The 17,744-nt window shown below is 38.0% G+C and overlaps 1 protein-coding gene across 2 annotated transcripts in view; it reads left to right on the top strand.

Moving 5' to 3' along the window:
• The window catches only part of prkg1a (protein kinase cGMP-dependent 1a), a 113,982-nt gene extending 97,748 nt beyond the window's left edge, over positions 1 to 16,234 (top strand). For both annotated transcript variants that reach the window (XM_056272439.1, XM_056272438.1), the window contains exons 12-18: positions 115 to 204; positions 293 to 434; positions 1,329 to 1,492; positions 1,635 to 1,757; positions 1,838 to 1,900; positions 1,990 to 2,056; positions 15,096 to 16,234. In XM_056272439.1, the coding sequence (XP_056128414.1) occupies positions 115 to 204; positions 293 to 434; positions 1,329 to 1,492; positions 1,635 to 1,757; positions 1,838 to 1,900; positions 1,990 to 2,056; positions 15,096 to 15,194 (748 nt within the window). In that variant the 3' untranslated portion in view covers positions 15,195 to 16,234. The remainder of the gene's footprint in view (positions 1 to 114; positions 205 to 292; positions 435 to 1,328; positions 1,493 to 1,634; positions 1,758 to 1,837; positions 1,901 to 1,989; positions 2,057 to 15,095) is intronic.
• Positions 16,235 to 17,744: the final 1,510 nt, after the last annotated feature.

Raw genomic sequence — 17,744 nt, 5'->3', positions numbered from 1 at the left:
AATATAATGTTGGTAGTTTTTGCTTTGAGATCCGACATGTGACAACATGTAGATGTATTTCAACCCTTGCATTTGTAAAATCGCATTTTGACACTGTTCCTCTTGTTTTCGTAGACTCTATAGGACGTTTAAGGACAGTAAATACCTCTACATGTTAATGGAGGCGTGTTTAGGTGGAGAACTGTGGACTATCCTCAGAGACAGGTGACACTTATCTATTCACTTTGTTTTCTTGTATGGTTGCTGTCTGGATTTCAACAACAAAACAGTCCTGTTTCTTTCATAATCACAGAGGAAACTTTGATGATTCAACCACACGGTTTTACACGGCATGTGTGGTGGAGGCGTTCGCTTACCTGCATTCCAAAGGCATCATATACAGAGACCTCAAACCAGAGAACCTGATACTAGACCACAGAGGCTACGCCAAACTGGTGAATATAGGATGCCATAAAGACACCCAGTATTCATCTTCTAGTAGTTTCATGATGATGAAAGGACAATAATAACCATCTAGAACATTGCGCTTCTTTAAAGTATACAGTAATTAAACAAATATTTTGTAAACTGAAGCTACACTTAAGAGTGTTTTAATGTCAATGCATTAGAAAACACAATATCAAACCAATTGGTATTTAAAAAAAAAAAACAAACACATTTTTCACAAGGCTGCTCACCTATAACCCTATCGCTAAACATAACTCCACCAATTAGGTCTGGACGTTGTTTGGCTCTGCAGTGAGCACCACTTGCATTTTAAGCAAAATTTCAGAAAAATACGTTTAAGGAGAACAGATACACCGTTTAAAATTAGGACAAAAAGTAATTTGAAAGTTTACCAATTTGCATTTTGAACACAAAATGTTCTACGTTCACTTTGTAATCTTTGAATAAAAGATATGACAGAATAAGAGGGATAGTAAAAAAATGTCAACTGCACACACTCAAAGTGGACCAAAGGGACTTTCAGGGACAGGGTGAATACAAAGTCTACTGGATGCTTTTTCCGTTCACTTTTTGGTCCACTTAAAGCTATAGTTCAACCAAAAATTGAAATTATGTCATCATTTACTCTCCCTCATGTCCCAAACTGCTTTCTTCTGAGGAATATAAAATATATTTTGAGAAATGTCAGCATTCTTCAAAATATTTTCTTTTGTGTTCTGCAAAAGAAAGGAAGTCATTCAGTTTTGGAAACAACATGAGGGTGAGTAAATGACGAGAGAACATTCATTTTTGGATGAAGTATCCTTTAAAGAGTTCAGACGTTGCTTCTGTTAAAGAAGACTCGAGCATGAAACCTAAAATCTTGTGTAAATCTTTTAAAGGTGGATTTTGGCTTTGCTAAGAAGATCGGCTTTGGGAAGAAGACATGGACATTCTGTGGTACTCCAGAGTATGTGGCACCAGAGATCATCTTGAATAAAGGACATGACATCTCCGCAGATTACTGGTCCCTCGGCATCCTCATGTACGAGCTACTGACCGGCAGGTAAGACACAGAGCTCTACGTGTTTGAAAACACTGGTTCATTTAAACATTTTATTTTATTTTTTATATTATGATTTTTAATTCATACTACACATGCAAAAGCAATGTTTTCTTTAAATCTTTTCATTTCCTCTATTTTTCAGTCCTCCTTTTTCAGGACCAGATCCAATGAAAACATACAACATCATTCTAAGAGGCATTGACATGATAGAATTCCCCAAAAAAATAACCAAAAATGCTGCCAATCTAATCAAAAAGCTATGCAGGTATGTATCCATCACACTATAAAACACATTCACTGTCAATCAGCTGTTTTCCAATGCAGATTTTTTTTTTTTCTTCTCAGAGACACACCTTCTGAAAGACTAGGAAACTTGAAAAACGGTGTTAAAGACATCCAGAAGCACAAGCAAGTTTGACATTCGCTTTAAAACATGATCTTGAAGAATGAGCTAATACAGTTTCATGAATAATCTCATGTAATGAATGTGTCCACAGATGGTTTGAAGGGTTTAACTGGGACGGATTGAGGAAGGGGACACTGACGCCCCCTATCATTCCTAATGTAAGTGCTTACCCTCATGCTAGATAGATTTTACACTAATATAAGGCCAGAAACATATTCTATGCAAGTACACTTTTAGAAAAAAGGTTGTATATAGAATCTTAAAGGGTTCTGTCAGGTGCTTCATATATAGAATTGGTTTTAATTCATTTTTAATTGTAATTGAATATTATGAATTAAGCAGCTTGTAAACATACTTTATCACATGAAACGCATGAAAGTATTAAGCAATCATTTAAACAATTTATCCTTATTTAGAACCTGGCATTTTGACATGATTCTTTAAAATTGAGTTGAAAGGGTTCCATATAGAACCATATTTAACCCTTTTTTTAAAGAGTGTACTGTATGCACAAGTGCATTCTTACTATGCTGCTTACAAATCTCAAAATGTCTCTGACATTTAACTGAAAATGTTATTCAGATAGCTAGTTATAAACATGTCTAACTTTAGCAAACTTGCTTTGCTCTCTTCGAACATTGCTTTGTCCTGACAATAGTTGTTCTGAAAGAGAAAATAGGCAGCCCACAATAGCATTGAAAAATGACATTTGAATTGTTTTGACTCATTTTGAAAAGCTTCAGTGTGTGAAAACAAGCTAGCGTTTGGTTACACATACTGCTCGAATATTTGCACTGATAAACATGCTACATAGACACATGGTTGAATTACTATGCTATAGTACATTACTGTTTAAAATAGATTTTTTTAAAAAGTAATTAATGCTTTTATTCAGCATGGATGCATTAAATTGACAAAGTAATATAAACAAAGGAATCCTTAAAAATATCACGGTTTTTACTGAAATATTAAGCAGTTTAAACATTGAAAATAATAAGAAATGTGTCTTGAGCAGCATATTAGAATGATTTCTGAAGGATCATGTGACACTGAAGACTGGAGTAATGATGCTGAAAATTCAGCTTTGACATTACAGGAATAAATGACAGCTAGCATGGTAACACTTAATACTAACTTAAGTACACAGTAATATAATACTTTACAAATCATTTGCAAACTATAGTTAATAGGCTATATACAAATAATGAGTTCTTCATTCATTGTCACTGTAATTAACAAAATATTTAAAGTTAGATTGTTTTTTTTAATGCTTTAACAACTTCTTAACCGTAAATAGTTCTCACTTTAGATCAGGTCATGGAAAATGTGCTTTAAATCAACCTTTATTGGACATTAATTGCATTAGTATTAAGTGTTCATTAAAATGTTTACAAAATACATTAAGCATATATGTCATGTGTAGACAAAACAAGACTGAACAAAGAACTGAGAGGATCCAAGGGCTTGAATACAGCCCTTAAATACAGTGAGGTCATTAACTGGAAAAGAAACAGGTGCGTGATAGATTAGAAACTAATAACGACCAGGACACAGGCAAAATGGGAACGGGGAAAAAAAGAACGAAAAAAACACAATGAAACTAAACATACTCCTGAGTCCTGACATTATATACAAAGTTCTGTCATGAACCACTAGATGGTGCAGGCTGATAGGTCCTTAATTCAATCTGCTTGCAATCACATCATTCTCTATAGGGCACAGCTGATTGGTTCTTGCTGTATCAGTAGCCAATGAGCTTGCTGCTCAATCCTCAAATACTTGGTCAGTATTTGCTGTAGCAGTTGCAGTGCACTTTCAGAATTCCTCTGAAATTCAACATCTAAGATAAGTGAACGGTCTTTCTTATGCTATATCACTATGCATTATTGCGTGGTCTGCCTTATTAATTCCCTATGAAGTAACCATACACAAGGCTTAAAATCACGTGTCATGTTAACAGTCCTGTTTTAATGCTTAGAGTGAATTACTAAACATATTAGCAGCTAGTGTATATGTAATATTGTGTTTATACAGCAGCAGCAAGCAGACAGTGTAGTTGCTATGAGGATACAGTGACAAAGCTTTGCTGGCACATGCATTCGTTGAAGTGAAATAGGCATTCTGTTTCGTATCGCATCAATGGAGCTTACAGCAGCTCTTAGTACTTTGGACTTGAATTTGCTATACATGCTGAACAATGTTAGTAAATATATTAACAGGACGCTAGCAGATGTTGCGGTGAAGTATTAAAAAAAAGCTTGAATTGAGTGAGGTCATCATCAGCTGGCTAACGTTGATCATGCAATGTGAACATTATCATTTAATATGCAAACAAATGTATTCACTTTAATTACAATAAGCAGCAAGCAGCTGCATTTCTGGCAGTATTAGATTGAGCATATATACTATCTCACAACTAGCCAACAGGACGAATAACGATTTATGCTATGTCCAATGCTTTCATCGTTAGCATATTAGTAGACTAATCCACTGTGTCACGTATAGAATGATAATTAATCACTTTGAGCCTGGTTTCTCCCAAGGTATTTTCCGCCATTCTGTCACCTGATGGAGTTTGCGTTTCTCGCCACTGTTGCCTCTGGCTTGCTTTGTTGGGGACAATATTATTGATCTATAATGTACTGACGCTGCTGACTGTACAATAGCATAATTTTCCTGTTATCACTGTAAAGCTGCTTTGAAACAATCTGTATTGTATAAAGTGCTAGCCATTATATAAATTATGGTGACTTGACATTCCATTTACCTAGAGTATGTCAAGGCAGTTTTCCAGGCATCCTCAAATGAAAGCAAGAGCAGTCTCAGTCGATACTGTAATATCATATTGGTGAAATATGGTATTTTCCTTACAAATACTGTTCGAAGGCATTATTTATGTTGTTTAGAATGCAGTGGGCTTATATATTAAAAATATGAAACTCGCAGACAGAAGGATGTCTTTCAATTTCAAATACTCACGCCACGCGCATGCAGCTGTGTGTGTGCGACAACGACTTCGTGGTTAAATGTACTTTCAGATTCATCTCAAAATGGTTTTATGATGCGAAATTAATGTGTAAACAGTCAGTTTTGTCTTAAGGGATTAAACAGACAGAACAAACCACGTCTTTGATTTCAAAAGAGATCCGTTGTCTGTTGTCAAACACACACACACGTCTGGTTTACTATCTTTGTGGGGACTCTTCATAGACGTAATGGTTTTTATACTGTACAAACTGTATATTCTATCCCCTTACACTAACCTTAGCCATAATCCTACCCATCAAAGAAAAAATTCTGCATTTTTACATAATAAAAAAAGTGTGACTTATAAGCTTGTTTCCTCACAGTGACAAGTCCCCATGAGTCTGTGTGCATTCAGGTTGCATTCACCGTGTACACACACACAGTATATATGATCCCATAACCTTACCCCCAAAGCTAAACATAACCACTGTTAAAAATAATAATGTGTATACAATAATAAGTACAATATATACAATAAGTAACAATGCTGTCAATTTGTCAATACTGTATTTTTTTAATCATCTATGCAAATATAAGTAAACATTTGTGAGGTAGAAACATGCATACAAATACTCATGAGATCACGTTAAAATGCATCAGCTAGGGTAAGGGAATAGAATAATGAGAAATCTAAGATTTTTTTATACTGTACAAAATATATAGTCCCTATAAAACATGGAAACCCAATGTGTGTGTGTGTGTGTGTGTGTGTGTGAGAGAGAGATAGAGAGTGTGAAGGTGATGATAGACAAGGCAACTTTTTGAGTAATGTTGCCGGGCAATGTTGCCGTCAACGGGCAACCAGATGAGACACAGGGCCCACGACCGATCTAAATTATCCAGATAGAAATGTATTGCCCATTTTCAATGGGAAAGTGCCCAGCAACATTGCTCAAAAAGTTGCCTTGTGTATTATCTCTCAGAGAGAGAGAGGGAGAGAGTGTGAGTGTGTGTGCGCGCTTAATGTATTTGTAAACATTAAAAAGAACATTTAATATGAATGCAATTAATGTCCAATAAAGGTTGGTTTGAAGCACTTAAGGACATTTTCCACTTTTTCGTGACCTAATCTGAAGTGAACTATTTACTCCTCCTTAACCATACAAGTAATGCACATTTTAAACCAGTAGTAAAGGAGCTGGTAATGGTTATTAGTTGTTAACAAAGCATTAATAACATTTAACTATTTACATATGAGCTAATAATTAAACATTAATAATTGTGTTAATTACAGTGACAATGAATGAAGAACTCACTGTTTGTATATAGCCTATTAATGTAGACACTACAATACATATTAACTATAAACTAATAGTTTACAAATGATTTGTAAGTACTGTATTACTGTATACTTTTAACGTTAGTTAAACCAATTCTGGTAACACATTAACGATTAATAAATACTGTAGCAAATGTATTTTTCAATGTTAGTTAATATTAGGTAATGCATTAACTAACATTAACTAATGGGACTTTATTGTAAAGTGTTACCATTACATTTAATATACACTGAACAAAATTATAAACGCAACACTTTTTCATGAGCTGAACTCAAATATCTAAGACTTTTTCTATGTAAACAAAAGGCCTACTTCTCTCAAATATTGTTCACAAATCTGTCTAAATCTGTGTTAGTGAGCACTTCTCCTTTGCCGAGATAATTCATCCACCTCACAGATGTGGCATATCAAGATGCTGATTAGACAGTGATTATTGCACAGGTGTGCCTTAGGCTGGCCACAATAAAAGGCCACTCAGTTTTATCACACAGCACAATGCCACAGATGTCGCAAGTTTTGAGGGAGCGTGCAATTGGCATGCTGACTGCAGGAATGTCCACCAGAGCTGTTGCCCATGAATTGAATGTTCATTTCTCTACCATGAGCCGTCTCCAAAGGAGTTTCAGAGAATTTGTCAATACATCCAACCGGCCTCACAACCACAGACCACGTGTAACCACACCAGCCCAGGACCTCCACATCCAGCATCTTCACCACCAAGATCGTTTGAGACCAGCCAACCGGACAGCTGCTGCAACAATCGGTTTGCATAACCAAAGAATTTTTGCACAAATCGTCAGAAACCGTCTCAGGGAAGCTCATCTGCATGCTCATCGTCCTCATCTGGGTCTCGACTTGACTGCAGTTCGTCGTCGTAACCGACTTGAGTGGGCAAATGCTCACATTCAATGGCGTCTGGCACTTTGGAGAGGTGTTCTCTTCACGGATGAATCCCAGTTTTTTTACTGTACAGGGCAGATGGCAGACAGCGTGTATGGCGTCGTGTGGGTGAGCGGTTTGCTGATGTCAACGTTGTGGATCGAGTGCCCCATGGTGGTGGTGGGGTTATGGTATGGGCAGGCGTATGTTATGGACAACGAACACAGGTGCATTTTATTGATGGCATTTTGAATGCACAGAGATACCATGACGAGATCCTGAGGCCCATTGTTGTGCCATTCATCCACAACCATCACCTCATGTTACAGCAGGATAATGCACGGCCCCATGTTGCATGGATCTGTACACAATTCCTGGAATCTGAAAACATCCCAGTTCTTGCATGGCCAGCATACTCACCGGACATGTCACCCATTGAGCATGGTTGGGATTAGGGATGCACCGATGTGAAAATTTTGGCCGATACCGATAACCGATATTAATATTGCTGTTATGGCCGATACCGATATTTACCGATGTCGATATCTCTATATAGAAAACAAATTTTGATGATAATTAAATAAAGAGCTTTTTTCCAAAACACATTTTTATTTTTTATTTTCAGAAATGACTGATATTGGGCACCTTTACCTGTGTGCAAAATATGTCATCAGATTTTCAAAAGAAAAAATAAATATTTATATAAACATTTTTTTTAATAAAGGATACAAGTCCTGAATTCACACTATAAATATGCCAACCCTGAGTATTCTCAAATCTCAATAAACATCTAACTCACTTGAGACAAAGTTACTGTATTCTGTGAACATTGTACAACAGTTCAAAACTTTAAAGTACAGTAGTAGGCCTTAAATGGCCAAAGCCAAAAGTATTGAAAGGTAAAATGTGAAAATGGAGCCAGAACAAACTGGACTGAACAGACACTGGCTTTTGCAGTCTTCTGAACTGTAAGTACAGTAACTAAGTACTGTAACTACCAAGTACTTTAGGGTTAGGCCTAACCCTTGGCCTTCCCGGGCTTTGGAAGCAGACAAATGTTGTGCTTAACAAACAGGAGCATTTCTGCTCTCTCTGTACCGATCCTATTTCTCTTTTCACTGACAACATTTGAAGCGCCGGAGAAGAGACGTTCACTTTCCACGCTTGTACAGGGAGCTGAAAGGTACTTGCGTGCCATTGGGGCGAGGGCAGGGAAGCGGGTCATGTTGCTTTGCCAGTACTGCAGCGGGCTCACATTTCTGGGGATGGTGGGCTCACTCAGGTAACCATGCACCTACAAGAAATATAGACAAGTGTAAATATACATCTCTGGCAAATCATCAGGAAATTATTATTCAACATTTGTATTCATGACACCAAATGAAATAAAATAACTGTTCATTCAGTTTTTCATGAGATTTTACTGTCAATAAATGATCTGATCACACAAAGAAATGTGAAAAACTTAATTTGAATGAAAGACTATTAAAAGATTATCTGATTCAAATAGTATAGTAACCTAGCCTACCTGCACACTCGTTGAACCTGTTGCCTGTTCATCCTGCTCCTTTTCCTCCAGAATTTCATCGAACATGTCCAGGAACGAATGCCCTTCACTTGGTGTACACATCCTCTTTTCTTGTGGTTCACCTTCTTCTGGCTCAGTGTCTTCTGTGTCTGGTGTAGGCCCAAATGTGGCACTGGCGCTGGTTGTCGCTGACACTGTCATCTTGTCCACTTCTTTCTCTAGCTTGTTTTTTGCCACTTGCTTGAGATCTTCATCAAAGTAGCGATCTTTGTATCTGGGGTCCAGGATTGTTGCCAAGTAGTAGAGTTGCTCGGAGAAAGTGGTTTCAAATCTCTTGTTCATGGCTTCAAGCAGTGCAGACTTGGTCGTTTTGACCCCACTGTCGGTTTCGGCTGTCTTGTTCAGAAAACGCTTGAGTGCCACAACAGACGGGATCACGTCAGCAGCTGTAGCTGTATGCGAGCTAATCTCTCTCGTCAACTCTATACAGGCAGTCCGTGGTAAGCCTCGTACATAACCAGTGCGCGCTTTTGTTCCAGGAGAGTTGTCATCATCAGGAATGTACTGTTCCAGCGCGTTGGGACGTCCTGTTGTAGCATCTTGGTCTTCATTCCCATCTCTCTCTGGATGTCTCTCAGCCGAGAGGTACCAAGGGGGGAGCTTTTAAAATGTCCGACTATTTTTCTCGCTATAGCCAAAGAGTCAACAACGCTTCGCTGGCTTAGTACTGCATCGTGCACTGCTAACTGCCCCAGATGAGCCATACAGCCCAGGCTTTTAACACCACACTCCTCCATCGCCTTCACCATATTTCGTGCGTTGTCTCGAAGGACAACGTGCACATTTTCTTTCCGGATTCTCCATTCTGTAAACATGCCCTCAAACGCACTGGCTATGGCGGTACCTGGAATAAAAGGATTTAAAAAAAAAAGTTTAATCAAAGACATGTTAGCTAGCTGGCACATGATACAATGCGTCTTTTTTCCCAACCAACTTCTGCCATTCCCGCATTCTGATCAGTCACGGCAGAAGTGGGTTGGGTGTATATATTGGCTATCTATAAAGTCTATATCGATTAGCATTACATTATAAACACAATAATCTATTATTATGAAAATACCTGTTATGGCTCAAAGAACACAGGTAAATCAAATATCATTGCAATCATGTTTACTGTCTTCAAAAGATCTTTATCTGCATTTGGGTATAAATTCAATAAATATTATTCCGGTCTATAGAAATCTAATGTAAACCTATGAGAATCTATAAATGTTTCTCCATATTATATTTCTTTTTTAGCTAAAAGCCCTGAGGGACGTTGTTTTGTCAAGCGCTGTCATGACGACAGCACAGGAGGGTTTTTTTTCTGAATGAGAGCGGCTGACGCTCACAATTCATATTAAAGTTATCGACACATTTTTTCATTACATCCTGACACAAATAAAGACATAACTGTCGCGATAAGTTTCTCAGAATACAATAGTGGTCAAATACTAAAACTTGAGTCTTATATCGTTTCGTTTTATGATGTAAAGTTCTTGTTTGTCAAGGTAATAACATTAATGTTAAATCTGATAGTATCTTTGAACTATTTAAACAAACAAAAACGCTTCAGTGCGCCCGCACTGGCAACGGTTAACAGGTTAATTTAATTAGCATCTGTCCAAAAAAATAGCCAGGCCTACCTGTATGCGAGCCAGGGAATTCTTGGGCATGTAACACGGCTCTCTTCATCTCGAAGTTGTTATTAATCCACTGAGCTGTGAGGCTCAACATGCTTGTTTGGTTAAGGTCGGAACTCCAGATATCTGTTGTAAAACTGATGTCATTAGCATCGCTGTCGAGTAACTTGTGGACGTGGGTGGCTACGATATCATGTAAGGCAGGCAGGGCGACATCCGCAAAGTAACGACGACTTGGCTTGTCATAGCGGGGCTCAGCGACCTCAAGCATCTCTCTGAAGCCTTCGTCATATCGAGGATCCTCTTCAGACACTTTGAAGAACGACCAGACAGACGACATCGTTGCTCCCTCACCAAAGGCAAAGTTAAACGGACTTTTTTTGCCGCCTCCAGCACATTATGTGACGTGCGCTCGTGCAAAAACAAACATCCCCGCCCCCGCACTCACATCTACACGCACGTCAAATACACAGGAATGATTATCGGCCTGTTCACATCGGCCCTATTTTGACATCGGAACGATACCGATGTGTAAAAAATTGACCATATCGGCCGATATTATATCGGCGGCCGATATATCGTGCATCACTAGTTGGGATGCTCTGGATCGGCGTATACGACAGCGTGTTCCAGGTCCTGCCAATATCCAGCAACTTCACACAGCCATTAAAGAGGAGTGGACCAACATTCCCCAGCCCACAATCAACAACCTGAACAACTATGCGAAGGAGATGTGTTGCACTGCTTGAGTCAAATGGTGACTGGTTTTCGGACCCCCCCCCCCCCCAATACAGTAAAACTGCACATTTTAGAGTGGCCTTTTATTGTGTCCAGCCTAAGGCACACCTGTGCAATAATCATGCTGTCTAATCAGCATCTTGATATGTCACATATAATGGTACATGCACTTTTTCAAGTTGATTGTACTGAAATGTGTGTTGGCAGTGCCTGTACACAACCATCCTATAATGATAAAAATCCATCCAGTGTTTTTGTTTTAATCTCCTTATATGTTTTCCTCTGTCTCAAATTGAGCCGTTCGATTTTGTGACATCACTAAATCGGACGCCCCTCCCACAATTGTTGATTGACAACAGCGTTTCAACACAGACCAGCACTGAGCGAGCTGTCATCATAGTCCGCTATTGTTGATGCGCTGGAGCAGAATGGCGTCTAAGTGATTGTGGTGTTCTGTTTTGAGTACTACATCCGGTTCTGCACAGCGGCTTTTAGATTTACTAAAAAACATACATACAGTTTTGGATACATTCAGTTGAAGGCAATTGTGATTTAACCATTCTGTAATCTTTTGCATCGAGTTTGATAGCAGATCAGCAGCTTGAGCTGCACTGTTAGCATGTACAAAGATTACTGTGTCATCTGCATACATTTGGGTGTTGGCATTAGGACAAACATTTGGCAAGTCATTTACATAGAAAGAAAATAAATAAAAGTGGACCCAAAATAGAGCCTCATTTCACTAGGCTTAAGAGATAACCAGTTTAGATGGAAAGGATCTCAAGCAGACTTGCCTTTCTCGCTCATTGCGACAACTAACCTCTGCCACTCCCAGACCATACACAAAGTAGCCGTAGCAACTTTTCTCTAATTACGGATATGATGAGTAATGCGCGGGTGCCATTTTTCACATGAAAACCATCACAACACTTACAATCAGGGCCTAAAATTAACATTTTCCAAGCACCAAATGACAATAAAAATCTGCATTGGTGAGTATATGAATCAATCCCCAGTTGGCCGGTGTGATAGATGTGACCAGTAAAGGGAAAAAGAATATGAAGGCAGCAGGCTACTGCAAATGCTTGGGGGTTTATTTCCACAGAATGGGGTTACACAAGTAAAGCAAATGTTAACCCAACTGAGGTAAACCAAAGTATTTATAAAGAGAAAAAAAGAAATAAAATCACTTTTACAATAAATACGAGTCACTGCATTTGCCTCTCAAACTATTACAGAGGTTTACTACAGGCCTGTTCTCTCACCGGTTTTCTCACAGAACACCACTAACTCATACAGAAACAGTTAACAAATTTATACATTGGTGGCCAGTACCAATTAACACAAAAAGGGGGAAACGCAGACACATAATGGTCATTACACAAAATAAACAAATATGAAACATCAAATATACACAAACACTTCAAATAATACTGTCAAATGACTTCACTTTATAAATGTACTTCCTATATATAAATAAAAGAAAAGGAAGCGAAATAGTCCTTGGAGTCCCCCGGGGCAGAAACCCGAATGGTTGCAACCATATATATATACACGTCCGAAGTAGACTGTGCACCAGCAAACAGGACTCAGACGTAACAAACAAGCAAACCCAAAAAGAACAGTAAGAATAAACTAAAGAGTTAACTCAAACTCGCAGTTAACTCAAAACGAAAGTTTAAATAAAGTTTATTAAACTAAAATTAGTGCTGCACGATTAATCGAATCGCAATCGCGATGTCAAACCTATGCGATTATATAACGCAAAATGCCGCGATTTTATATGAACACAACATCTCTTCTTTTTTGTCATCCTTTGACTAGTGTTTTACTTTATCCCGCTCTTATTCGTGCAAATGCCTTAAAACCATTTTGCACGACAAGAAGTCAAAAGAGAGCGCGCTGCCTGTGAATGTCCTGACTGTGACTCACAGAAAGACGCGCGCAAGATTCATGCGCATGCACAGACCGCGTGCCAGAATACAGTTCTCTTTCGAGCTTGAACGAACAATAACACACACAATTATGCCAAAATGCCGTTTTGTCGATTATCTTCATAACATAAGAGCAGTCTTATGATGGCCGTGAAGAGTTGTGCTTGTGAGAGAATGAGGCGCGTGTGAGATCCCCGTCTCGGCAACGGCTGCTCTTAAAGGGCCAGCAGCGAATAAAGCGTTCTGTCAGTAAAGTTAATCAAAGAATAAAGGGAACAGAAAATTACTCACTGCTCTTGACTAAAGAAGTTTTGTAGCTTTAATAAGGATTAGTCTATATATAATTTATAATTCATGCAGCGCAGACTGTTTGATAACTTTATTCAATTTCTGTATATAAATCCTCAATCCTACCTGTTAAGACAGGAAGGGCACAGGTAAATATGGCATTTATTATGGGTTTATGTGAGGATTGTTTGAAGCTCACTTAATTTAAAAGCTGTTATTATTTTTTTAAGCCTAATAAATATTTTAAAAGTTGATAGCTTTCAATTGTATTGATGGAATCACTGTAATGTTGGATGGCTATAATTAACGTTTAAAATGTGGGGGGTGTCGTCATTTTTATCCAGACATCAATGGTTTATTGATCATTATAGGTGTTATCAATCATTTAGTTGTTGTTGCTAGTTTGAGTTGAGAAATACACATTAATACACAGAATGATCACTAATCTGTGTGTGCATTTTACTTTAATGTCGCAATATTGACCTCATTAATCGCAAATGACATTTTCCCCAAATCGTGCAGCCCTAACTAAAATAATGTTGTTGTGCCGCCTTTACTGTAAACAAAAATTCCACTGAATAAAAAGACAAACTGACCTGACCCAGGCTCATCAACATCCGCCACAGCCGGTCATATTTTTATGAATTCTAACAATGCAATGTTGTAAGAACATGAACGCCGCTCCAAACAGATGACGGGCCAGTGCTGCATCGTTACATGCATGTCAATTAAAATATTCAAGCGCAAGACACGCTTAAGGGAACACAATTACTCACATTGAAGCGCGCGCCCAGAAAGCCTGTTCTCAGACTACGCACGGATACTGGATTAAGCACCCCTTCACGTCTTCCAGCGCTTGAGTAGACAAATTCACACAAAAATGCCCATCTCTGCGATTTTCCTAGTAAACATAGTTGGTTATGTCTTAAGTGAATGTAAACAGTTTAAAAAAGAAAACGCATATGTATTGTATAAGTATATTGGCTCTCTGCCTTGTGTCTTAAAATGACAGCACCAATATTCATGCTGTCTGTGTTTTTAATGTTAATAAAACCACAAAGGACCAAGAAAAAAAACACACTCCTCTTGAATGAATAACTTTTATACAACTTTTGTAAATTTATACAGTGAAGATTATATGCAGCGTTACTTTAACAGTAGTTTTCAGGTACAGAAATTTAAATTTTATTTAAATGTAGATCTACCTAAAACCTAAAAGCACTGTTTATTTCATTTGTGTCTTTGTTCTGCTGTATTTATTTGTGCTATTACTTGTAATTTGATTATTTGACTGTTTACTTGTCTTAAATAATGTTTTACATTTATATTAGGATGGTAGTTTTAGCTGTGGTATCGCAATTGGAATAGAGAATTGTGAATTTTCACTTGTATCTAAAATTTTGGTGTCATAACTTTCATGGCTGGTAAAAAAAAAATAGTTATCGCATTCGCTGGTAAATTTTCTTAAGTCACCGGCCATTGGCAGATGTGGCATAAAGTTAGTTTGAGGCCCTGCTTATAATAGGCTTACCATGGTGAATCAGGGTAAATACATTCTGGAAGGATTAATGATGTATTGACTCATTTGAATTCTGTAAAAAAAAAAAAAAAAAGTCCCTTTAACATTAATAACAAACTGTTTGATGTTAAAATATATTTAATGTTTCACGATATTGCTGTTTTATTGTATTTTTGACCAAATAAATCCAGCCTTGGTGAGCATGAGACTTTTCAAAAACAATCTAAAGGCAATTGTACTCTATTGTTTTGGTCCATGTGGACTATTATGTTCTGTATAACTCACAAGCTAACCGGTTCTCCCATTTTTTGTGCACATGCAGCTAACATCATCCACGGACACCAGTAACTTTGACAGCTTCCCAGAGGACAATGAAGACCCACCGCCTGATGATAATTCAGGCTGGGATATAGACTTCTAAACAGGCCCAAACACACGTGCACACATACACAGACACAGACACACAACGTCGGCCTGGGATACACATGCTGACCTACCAAACGGACTGAGGGAGAAGAGGAAGATGGATTTTATTACATCATGAATTGAAGTGACTCAAGACCCGGAGACAAAAAGTGAATGTCTTGCGCGAGCGTGTCTGTGTGCGTGTTCACCTTTGACCCTTAATAACCACCTTTACTGTGAGATAACCGAGGAGACAGTCCATTTAGGGAAAAGGCTGTGACCTCAGTGATTTGTTCTTCTCCCTGATTGGCTGTAAACTCTTCATCAATCCGTGTGCAGACTACTCTAAAGAAGACCACACTGTATGTCGCAGGAGTCCCGTCAGACCTGAATGTTGCTCTTAAAGTAATACTCATTCCTTTTAGCACATGTACATAACAGCTTAATATCACTACACCGAAAAACTCACACGTACGCTGGCGTTCCTCACATTTATCGGTTTATCGCTAAAGTGTATCATAATACGTCAATCATAAGACTCAGTTTCACCCTCTTCAAACACAGACATTATAGACGCATCTTCTCGCCTCTCTTTGCTGTTAATTTATTGTTGTGCCAGTTGGCCATTACAGGTTATGATATTCTGAGCCCAGCGCTGGGTCTCAAACGTATCCCATGAAATGATGTGCCTCGAATTCATAGCTCCACTGATGGTGTACTGTATTTATTGTCTCAGATTTATAATAATGATGAGGTAAGTACTGACCACTGTGAACGGCCAGATTTTAAACAGGAACGGACCTGGGATTGGTTTTCCTTTTATGGCCATTTCTTAAACCTGGCTAATTCGACTGCAGGTACAACATAATCCTGATTTGTCCAGAGATTCAGCCGTGTCAGATCATGAACAGTATTAGTGCCTTAAATCATTGGCATTCTGCTACGCTCCTCATGCTGCATGTCAGAGTACGATCCCTTCAGCCCGCTGCTGTCCATCTGTCTAGTTCTTTTTTTTACACAATAAAGCGACTGTTTTAGACACTCCCTGTATCCTCACATGATCTTCAGCTGTCTTTTATACATCTGAAATGTTTGTTCTGTTAAATTTATTATTTTGATCCAAATATAGAAATTCTGTCCTATTTATTCACCTTCTCACAGATGAGTTGAAGTGACGTGAGGGTGAGTAAATGATATTTTAACTTTTGGGTGAACTGTTCTGTAAAGCGGTGTGCTATGATGCCCTCAGTGGCAGAACAATTCAACTCGGTCCAATTCATTCTCGACAACACAACACTACTTCAGGCTGTTCCTTTGTTCTTTAAAACATGCAGTCGCACTTTTAGAGGTGCATGATTGTAAAGTTCAGGGACCTCATCTATAAAACGTACAGATTTGATCTCAGAGCGTGCGTACGCTAAAATCCACACCAACGTTCAGATTTATCAAATAAAACAGTCTTTGACGTGGAAAAGTGCTTAGCACCACGTCATGTTCTAGGCAGCTGTACACACTTTTCCCTGGCTCAAATGTAAGACGTTTCTACTCAACATTTTATAAATGAGGCCCCAGGCCTGGAAATCCAAAGGTTTCTGGATTGATAACTGTGTCTTCTAAATGAGTACACTAGTTAGGTGAATCTCACAAAAACATGAGCAGGTTATATTTCACCCCTAAATCAGAAGAATATAAGAAATTAAAGCCTCCTTTTAGGACCATTAAGATGTTTTACTATTTTTTTTTTTTCATAACCAAGCTTGGATTTGGCTTATAATTCTAATTATTCTACATTAACTTAGATTCTGTTGTATTACAGATACAATATTGTACAATATTACATATTGTACTGCATTAGCTAGAAATACTGATAATAAAAGGAAGAACACATTATTCTATGATCTACAAATGATTGAAATATTTCATTATTCTTTTTACATTATATTAATGAGAATCTGTCTTAAATGCTTTATAATATTATTTATTTTCTTTTGGAATGAAATATGATCAAAACATGTCGTCATGTTTCATGAGATTCACTTATTTCCCTTTGCTTGTCCTCTCTAAACACATCTGTGTTGAAAGAACACATGAAGGACCTCAACATTTACCTTGATTCAATTACAGTTTGTGTGGCATGACCAAAGGATATGGTGATCTGCTGTTTTCTCACAGAAAAGGCCATTAGAGATGCACAGGTCAACCGGCCTGTATGAATTTATTTTTTCTGCTGAACACAAAATTTTGAAGAATGTCGGTAACCAAACAGTTGATGGATCCCATTCACTTCCATAATATTTTTTTCCCCATACTGTGTCAATTGGGCCTAATAACTGTTTGGTTAAACCCATATTATTCAAATTCTTTTATGTTCAGCAGAAGACAGACATTCATACATATTTGGAACAACTTGAGAGTGATAAAATAAATGATGAGTGAATTAAAATTTTTAGGTGAACTATCACTAACACAAGCCAGAGATGGGAGACGCTAAAAGACGGACGCAAAGAAGAGAACACAAACCAGCAGAGCAAATACTGTACCAGGCACAGCAAGCTCAAGCTCATAC

Source organism: Rhinichthys klamathensis, unplaced genomic scaffold (assembly GCF_029890125.1).
Source record: "Rhinichthys klamathensis goyatoka isolate OS25496 unplaced genomic scaffold, OSU_Roscu_1.1 h1tg000338l_1, whole genome shotgun sequence".
Lineage (NCBI taxonomy): Eukaryota > Metazoa > Chordata > Actinopteri > Cypriniformes > Leuciscidae > Rhinichthys > Rhinichthys klamathensis.
Note: the sequence above shows the minus strand (reverse complement) of the source record. Positions and strands in the feature narration are given on the sequence as shown.